This window comes from Selaginella moellendorffii, unplaced genomic scaffold (genome assembly GCF_000143415.4).
Source record: "Selaginella moellendorffii unplaced genomic scaffold, v1.0 SELMOscaffold_185, whole genome shotgun sequence".
In the NCBI taxonomy this organism is placed as follows: domain Eukaryota; kingdom Viridiplantae; phylum Streptophyta; class Lycopodiopsida; order Selaginellales; family Selaginellaceae; genus Selaginella; species Selaginella moellendorffii.
Genome location: NW_003314445.1, coordinates 64,393 through 72,756, shown reverse-complemented (window position 1 = coordinate 72,756; position 8,364 = coordinate 64,393). Strand labels below are relative to the sequence as shown.

At 43.8% G+C, this 8,364-nt stretch overlaps 2 protein-coding genes across 2 annotated transcripts; one reads left to right on the top strand and one right to left on the bottom strand.

Moving 5' to 3' along the window:
• Positions 1 to 4,177: 4,177 nt before the first annotated feature.
• On the bottom strand, positions 4,178 to 6,811 carry LOC9637966 (fanconi-associated nuclease 1 homolog). The gene is made up of 11 exons (XM_024667680.1): positions 6,656 to 6,811; positions 6,470 to 6,602; positions 6,026 to 6,411; positions 5,878 to 5,973; positions 5,522 to 5,831; positions 5,392 to 5,466; positions 5,234 to 5,337; positions 4,965 to 5,180; positions 4,758 to 4,898; positions 4,501 to 4,709; positions 4,178 to 4,442 (listed from the first exon to the last, which is right to left on the bottom strand). The coding sequence occupies exons 1-8, from the start codon at positions 6,725 to 6,727 to the stop codon at positions 5,118 to 5,120; spliced, it is 1,239 nt and encodes a 412-aa protein (XP_024523448.1). The 5' UTR covers positions 6,728 to 6,811; the 3' UTR covers positions 4,178 to 4,442; positions 4,501 to 4,709; positions 4,758 to 4,898; positions 4,965 to 5,117.
• Positions 6,812 to 7,068: 257 nt separating this feature from the next.
• On the top strand, positions 7,069 to 7,919 carry LOC9637965 (chitinase 4). The gene is made up of 3 exons (XM_002994077.2): positions 7,069 to 7,344; positions 7,397 to 7,514; positions 7,561 to 7,919. Exons 1-3 carry the CDS (start codon positions 7,086 to 7,088, stop codon positions 7,862 to 7,864), a joined length of 681 nt encoding a protein of 226 aa, XP_002994123.2. The 5' UTR covers positions 7,069 to 7,085; the 3' UTR covers positions 7,865 to 7,919.
• Positions 7,920 to 8,364: the final 445 nt, after the last annotated feature.

Sequence of the window (8,364 nt, the reverse complement as noted above, 5' to 3'; positions counted from 1 at the left end):
TACAATAATTGTTATACTAATAAATGTAGAATTAATATAAATAAAAAACTGTGTTGAATATTTAGTAGTTCTTAAACCTTTTCACTATTTTAATGGAAGTTTAATCCATACAAATAATGTTGCCATTCCTTCACAACAACTATCACAACATACAATTCCTTATCTCGAGTAGCCAATTCCACTATATAATATCAAACTTGTGGCTCATAACTGTGAAAGAATGCCTAACTTGAAGCAATATAACCCTAATAACAATATCACTCACATTATTTCTTATCATTATTTATAAATTCCACCATAGTCACTTTAGCATTTGTTAACCCCTTCAAAACAATTTTTGCTTTGATGTCCAGCCTTGTGGCAATGAACACAATTGCCCTTTACCTCGTCTATTTCTTCTTGGTCTAAATGAAATTTTTTTAGTCTCATTGCCATCTTCATATTTTGAGTCATGACATAGCAATGGCTATTTCTTCCCTGAATATGAAACATTTGCGGGCTGGTCATCACGTTGACTACCTATAGACCATTCTGTTGAATAAAGTTGAGTAACGGTTTTAGCAAAAAGATATGAGCCTTAATGATAACATCAGTCAACATTTTAGAAAATCCTTTTTGACCTTCTAGTGCACATCCATTATGCTCAAACCTTTGATAAAACATTGCATTTTTAACAGTTCATTAATGGTACCTCTGAAACTAGGGCAAAGATCATGGAACTGATCGGCATATGATAAAATCCTTTGTTTGCTCTGTAGTAATTCAACTTCTTTAAACTTCTTGACAAATGAAGTGTAGAAAATATTTTTCAAATCACTTTAAAAAGTTCACTTAGAACTAGTTTTGATGTAGTTTTTCCACCACAAAGAAGTATGTACCCATCAGCTTTGTCATAAAAAAATAAATCTTCACCTTGTCCTCACAAGGATTGTGAGATCAAAAACTTTCCCACAATTTCAACTAAGAATCCACTTTTTAGATATTTGGTGATGATTTCTATTCCACAATACTATAATCTTTGACATGTTTGATGTACCAATGGTAATCACAGATATGAGATTAATTCAACCCTTGAAAGTCCATATGAAATAAGAAATTGTTAATGGGATTGATGGAATCTTTAACCTCCTTAATGACATTCTGAACCTCAATAATCTAGTGACTATGCTGCACTACAACACCATAAAGAGTTTTTTCCTCATCATCATGACCATCATCACTAATGCCATACTCCTTATCAAAATTTATATCCCACTCATTTGCCATCCCCAAAAGAACATGTTACTCCAATACTAATGAAATGAAAAAAGAATAAACCCTAGGCCAACCTCCCAACCATTAATGCTTTACAGCTTTAAAACCAAGAAATATTTTTGGAATATTTCTGTGGTTTGTGTCATATGTTGTGGTAGATTATAAATGTAATTGCCCTCGAGGATTGGATCAGCCTCTGCTGAATAGAAACGTCCCATATGGACAGTAAACATAAACCTGTTGGTAACCAATTTGCTATATGCTCTAAAAATATAATACTTATATAGTGAATATTCCATTATCAATTTGTACATACCAAAGTTACCATCAGATATGAGCTTGCTGTTGCCCACAGATGTCCAAATACTCTATCTGTTCATTCAAGGCTCCAATCACCTGGGAGAGCAGAGCAAGGACAATGAATACACAGGCAAACCTTGAGCTCTCTAGCACTAAAGTTTGATCCCAAGAGTGAAGAGACAGCACTTTCGTTGCTGGAGCCATACTTGTACAATGCCAAAGCAATCTGACAGGTCGAAAATAACGAACACATTTTAGAGCACTTTTTGTGTTTAGTCCACATGATTTTCTGGTCCTTTGGTCACTGGTTCGAAGCTCTTTATTGCAGAGGCCAAACAATTACTCTCATATTTGAATAACGGTGAGAAATGTTGTCAAAGTGACCTCACTCTGATTCTCATCAGAGCATAAGCGATCGGTTCTACAGAGGACTTTGGTGAGCATCTTCGATGCACGCAAGAATCGATGGAACTTCGCAGCACCAATGCTGCGTTCTCCACCGCAGGAAACGAAATTGACAGCCGTATATGTGGATGGTGAGCTTCGTGATGTGATCTCCAAATCTGTTTACTTGAAGACACAGCAAAAATTCCAACGCGTTTAAGCTCACCTGCACATTATTGATTACTTAGTGTTGGATTTTTCTGTTAAGAGAGCTTACCGCAAATGTATCCCTTTCAGCTCTTTCGCGGTCTCCACATATACGGGTGTCAAATATGCGTAGCACGTTCTCAGCTGGACCACCCTCTAGATGACAAAGCTCTAAATGCCACCAGTTATGACTATGTCTGCAAGAGAAAAAACAGAAACCAGAAGTGAGTTCGTATCACATCTATTTGAAAGAAGATGCAAACATTCATCACAAAGTAGTGGCGCCGGGGCAATCCAGTCGCCACTTCCGAGGAAAGATCTTGGGCTGCGTCTGTCCGGCACCACCGGGCGAGCTCAAGATCACCTGGTTGTGAAAGGATTTCGTTTCCTGCGGTGGAGAACGCAGCATTGCTGCTGCGAAGTTCCATCGATTCTTGCGTGCATCGAAGACGCTCACCGAATTGCAAGGAGATAGAGCTTGGGACCCAGAGCCCTGCACTCGAATCCTCCCGTGTTGGGCTCATCCTGGCGAGCAAGTACCAGCAATGCACATTCTGCTATCACATATGCCCACTTTGGGCATCTTGACGAGGCGATCAAGGTTTTCCACTCCCCTTCCCTCGGAACATCCTATTACGGGTCCTTTGCGAAGAAAATCGCGTTGCTGATGCGAGGAAGGCCAGGACGTGGTGACCTGGACGACAATAGTGAGCACATATGCCCCGATTGGGCGTCATGACGAGGCAAATGCCGCAACGAGCTCTTCGGGCTTGGCTCGGGCCGAGACATGCATCACGCCAGCCAAATCTTCGTTGGGATGCCCCAGTGCGATGATGGTTTAGTCTCTAGGACTCCATGCCCACAATGGGGATATGGAGCAAGCAACTGCATTGTTCGATAGGATAGGATGACAGAGTCGCGGGGGGTGTTCTTTAAGGTGCATGGAATCCCTCGTGATTCATCTCTTTGGAACTCGTATTTCCTGATCCTCCGCCGAGAGGATCTTTAAGATGATGGTGGAGGCCGAGTGGTGATTCTATCACCTCGCGGTCCTGATCGAAGAGCTCTTGAGACGGTGACACTGAGGACTTGGAACTGGATGTGTGTAGCGCGCAATGGATTCTTCGCAGTCCACAGCGGGATGGAATGGCGGAGTTGCTTACCGGTTCTTATGACTTCAAGCAAGGCGGAGCAAGTTGCAGAGGCCTGCGCAGCCGTCTCGGGCCCGGCACTACTCGGAGTAGCCGATCTAGGATCGATCATTCATCGTCTTGGAGACCTTGCAAAGTTCCACTGGAACATTAGCGTCCGAGAGAATAAGAAACCAGGCCACCTGTTGCTCGGACAAGCGATCCCCTGGACCCTTGACTTCCGCCAGCTTTGCCTCTTTCTCCTTCCACAGCAGAAGATCAGGCATTCCAGCCGTCCAGTTACTGTGGTCTTCTGCAAGAAGCTTGCAAATCGCCGACAATCCTGGACCTCCGATACAGACCGTTATCGTTTGAAGGTCTTCAAGCGAGTACTTCTTCCAGTTTACCCCGCTACATGATGTCCCGTAGTGCTCTTCCCAAGTCTCCGCCACGAGTTGCCTAGCTCCACCATCGCGTATGGCTTGAAGACGAGATTCAATAAGCGAGCTTCGGACTGGATAGAATGAATCCGTGCACAAGTCCAATGGTGCAGTCTGCAAACAAGAACTGTAGAGCAACCACGACAAAATGAAACAAGAACCTGAAAAGGTGTCTGGAAGACATCTGGAACGTCTGAAAAGATAACATCCCACATGAGCAGCCCGAACAATGTCAGCCATATGCCACTTTCTGAATGGACTCCTTTCCAGCCGCCTCCATCTTCTCCGGCATAGTATTGAAGTGCCAGGTCCTCCACTCTGCATTGTTGCCCATCGTAGCCATAAAATCTGCTCTTCATTCCATTGGCATTGTTTAGCGGCCTTCCCATAATCGTCACCTTCAGAAACAGAGTTGTAGCTGAAGGCCAAATATCTGGAAGACACAGTACGTACCACCTTGTGTTTTTTCTTTAAAAGCGCTGCATATGGAGGTACTTTCCACCTTCTAGGAGGTTTTCCTAGTCGGAGAACCCTCCGTTGCAAAGCGATACGATCCCCTCCTCGGACGTTGAAATCGTTTAATCCGTTTTCTGCAACGAGCAGGCTCTCTTCTAAACGCTATAAGTGCTCCAAGTCAATAGATAGCCGGAGAGTCCAGTATCCTCTCCGTCCAGGACAATACTGCATGCTAAGGAGCTGCTTGAAGAGGTTTACAGCTTCAGCGTATCTGGTCAAGAGCCAGTTTTCGTTCAAAAGTATTGTCCGCCATTGGTGAAAGAGCGTACCTGCGTTCTTTCTCCAGAAACGATGCAGCCACAGTACAGATTGTTGCATACACCCATGCAGCCGAAAATCGTGCTAAAAATGGATGCTTGCTCTCGGTGTGTGCATTGATCAATTCGAGAGTAGTCCTTGCTTTTCGAAAAGAGGAGTTTAGAGCCTCAGAATTACCAGCCTCCAGGGACATGTCAACCACCTGAGCCAATTGCAATGCCTGAAAACTTGACGGTCAGACAAATTTTATAACAAAGTAGGAACGGACCTGCTCATACGCCAGAAAGTCCTCTCGAGAAGCAAAGACTGGCATTGTTCTAGCGCACCTATAGCTTGGATAGTTGATCCTTCCAATATCCACAAGAAGAAAAACATCAAACTCCTGCTCACCGTTTAGAAAGAACAGCCTCTGAATAAAAATAAATAAATTGCTCAGCATCAGCAGTGTAACACTTTGGAGAGGATGTCAACTGACCTGTAAACGCCAAAGTAGAACGTCAACTGTTTCGGCTATTCGAATGCATGGCCCGGTTGCTTCACGAATTAAAGCCGTTAGATTACTGCCGCCAAGTATTTCACGCTTGTATAAAAAACCAATGATCACTTGCTACTTACAAATGCAGCGAAATCAATGCATCTCGAATTGCTGTAATAGCTGAATCTTTTTCAAACTTAGCGTAGCACTTTTGATCTGTAAGCAGGAACAGAAATAAAAACAAGGAAGAAAGTCTTAGAAGTAACTACCATGATTTTGCTGTTCACTGCCAAATCTTTGAGCTCTTGTACAGTCAGATGTTCAAGCAACTCAGACGAATTGACGTCCGCGTCGAAAACTAAGTAGCGTCTCTCTGTTACAAGGGAGCAAACATATTATGAAGTCCACGATGAAAGAAATTGAGTACCGACTAACTCATGGACTGCAGAATTTGTGTCACCAATATCTTCATAGAAGATGTTCTGAAGACGGAACCATGGCCCTGCAAAACCACTGTCTCCCTTGAGTCACAGTTTGTGCGACGGCGTCGAGCTTACCCTTTCGTTGAGCCAATCTTACAAAACGGCGCTGTCCATCAGACGAGATTGAACGAAATGCCTCGAGAAGTTCGATCTCGTCTGGAGTAAAGAGATGGAGATCCCGTTCCAATACCACTTGGAGCATGTAGAGAAAATTCTGTTGGTATCGACAGCCGTGGTCTTGTCCCTTGTCAGCTGCATCCATTAGACGGCTCCATTTGACAGCCAGCACTTTTTCTTCTGAGAGACTTCCAATAGTCCGACTCTGGATCTCACGCAAATCAAGCTTGAGGCGTGCAGCTTCCGATGTACTCTCGGAGACATATCCCTGAACGCTTTGTGAACAATTGAAAAACGCCCCAGAGATTAGTTACCTGAACATCTACCACGCCTTTGTCCATGAGAGGAGACAAATAACGCGAAAGCTCTTTTGGAATATGTCCCAGCGAAAGCCCATCCGCTGTAAGCACCTGGCGCAACGTTGTTGTCAGCCATGAAACACGTCCATTCAGTCAAGTTTACCTTCACAGCGTATGTATCCATGGGATTTTCTGGTTCCCTTACCAGGTGAACTCGCATCCCAGCTTGGCACTCGACGTCTCTGTGGTACTTGCGGCCAGCAATCCTTGCCTCCAGGCAGCCATTGTAAAGATCTCTAGTTTCACTGTTGAGCTCTGCCGGAAGGACGCTGTTGGCCACGTCGGGCTCCTCAAGAGTAGAAGAAACTTCCGGTTTCGGAGACCCTGCCGCCGGGTTACAGTCGACCGCAGTCTCGAGCAGAGGAGACTGCTGGATTTCTAGTACGCAGTTTCCGCTTTCCTCGTACTCTATCTTTTTCGACAAGTTGAAGTGAAAGAGTGTATGCTGGACACTGTTCTTCTTTTTCTTCCCACTTTGCAGGCAAGTATCTGGACAAGAGACGCCATCGATCAGCGTGCTTGAATCAAAACAGAGCAAAATCCAAACCAAGATGGCAGTTGACGAGAAGTTCATTCCCGCGTATTTGCTTCCCACACACAGGGCATTCCACCCAGTCACAACAAGCTAAGCTCAGGCCTCCTTTTATTTCCAGCGAAAAATCACCGCACTCCAACTCATCCTGCAGGAAAACGATCACAGATCCACCGAAGAAATAGAAGCTCGATCACTCACCCGAGCCGGGAGTGACACATTGCGCTGCCGCTTCCCAACAAGCCGAATCAAGCTCTCACGGCCCCGGAGCATTGCTGAGATTACCGCATGGAACACCGCCGAGCTGTGTGTAGGACGCTTCCTCTTCGCAGACCTAAACCCTAGCCAAATAAAATATTTCCCTCCATTCCTTTGAATTCACTAGGGCAAAAGCTTATGATATTAGGTGCACCCGATTGAATTATAAAATAGATGCCTTCAAAGTTTGGTCACCTGTATTACAAGCGAACATTCTTAGCGTGCTTCGACCAAGGTGGGATTGCGATTTATATTGACTTCATAGTCTTGAAATGCCGTGTAGATATTAACTTCTCCCCTCCTCAAGGCTATAAAAACAGCCCCAAAATTCCATTGCACAACCACGAGTTCTCATACTATCAATTTAAGTACCATGGCATTAGTCATGATAATGTTTATGCTATGCCTCCTAGGATTTTCTCTGTTCTCTACACTAGCATCTCCCTCCAGCATTATAACTGAGCCTGTGTTTAGGAAGTTCTTCCCATCCAACATCGCAAATCCTTTCTACACATACAACGATTTCATTGCGGCAACAAAATACTATCCCACGTTTGGAAGCACGGGGAGTCTTGATGTTCAAAAGAGGGAACTGGCTGCCTACTTTGCAAATGTGAAGCAGGAGACTGGAAGTAAACTCGCTTAGTATTTATCCATTAATCTCACTAATGTCTTTGATTGTAGCACTGCAATACATTCGAGAGATCAACCAAAACAACGTCTATTGTGACACTAGCCGTGGGATCCCATGTCCTGCAGGTACAAAGGCTTACTATGGAAGAGGACCTTTGCAGCTCACTTGGTAAGCTGAAAATGTTATATTCAATATTTAAAGTGTATATATACAGGAATTACAATTACGATGCTGCTGGAAAGGCTTTCAACATGAACCTCCTCCAAAATCCAGACCAGGTTGCTCAGAATGGCGTCCTTTCGTGGAGGTCATCAGTGTGGTTTTGGATGCAAAATTCGAATTGCCACACCGCAATAACACAGAACCAAGGATTTGGAGCTACAATTCGAGCCATCAATGGAGGTCAGGAGTGTGGCAAGGGCAGTGAGACACAACCCGCACAGAACCGCATCAATTATTACAAGGACTTTTGCTCACAGTTGGGTGTTTCACCAGGTGGGAACCTTGGCTGTGCTTAAAGAAATGTTTTTAAAGTAATGAATAAGTAATTAACTACGAGGATGTATTAATAAAAATAATAATAAATCTGGAAATTTGTTGGTGATGATTGCAATCTTTACAATAGCAAGAATTACTAGAGGAGAATGCTGAAAAGGTATAATAAAGCCGATAATAATATCTTGCCTGTCAGTCTACTTATAAAATGGGTAAAGCTGTGGATATCTAAACAATTTTGGTATCTAAAAAGCATTGCTGATATTACCACATGAGAAGCGCAGACCTAAACCCTAGCCAAGTCTACTCACATTCTTCTCGTTCGTTTTAAACGCAAACTCTAAGTACTTGCTTTGTTGCCACCATCGGTTCCATCCCAATCTCGAAGCGGGTCGAGGTATCCAGTGTGATAAATTAACCTGCGGGGGATTGTCGTTAAAACAACGACTTAAAATAGCTAAGCAAAATACTGTCTTAGTATGGTATTATCGGGGAGTCTTGATGTTCAAAAGAGGGAACTGGC

Excerpts from the sequence above, each read along its gene's own strand:
- LOC9637966 (XM_024667680.1), bottom strand. The coding sequence starts at position 6,727 with ATGCTCCGGGGCCGTGAGAGCTTGATTCGGCTTGTTGGGAAGCGGCAG. Across the intron at positions 5,832-5,877 it reads AAGGCGTGGTAGATGTTCAG|GGATATGTCTCCGAGAGTAC; the intron begins GTAACTAATCTC and ends CAAAGCGTTCAG. Across the intron at positions 5,467-5,521 it reads AAGATTGGCTCAACGAAAGG|GGCCATGGTTCCGTCTTCAG; the intron begins GTAAGCTCGACG and ends GTGGTTTTGCAG.
- LOC9637965 (XM_002994077.2), top strand. The coding sequence starts at position 7,086 with ATGGCATTAGTCATGATAATGTTTATGCTATGCCTCCTAGGATTTTCT. Across the intron at positions 7,345-7,396 it reads TGTGAAGCAGGAGACTGGAA|CACTGCAATACATTCGAGAG; the intron begins GTAAACTCGCTT and ends CTTTGATTGTAG. Across the intron at positions 7,515-7,560 it reads GGACCTTTGCAGCTCACTTG|GAATTACAATTACGATGCTG; the intron begins GTAAGCTGAAAA and ends GTATATATACAG.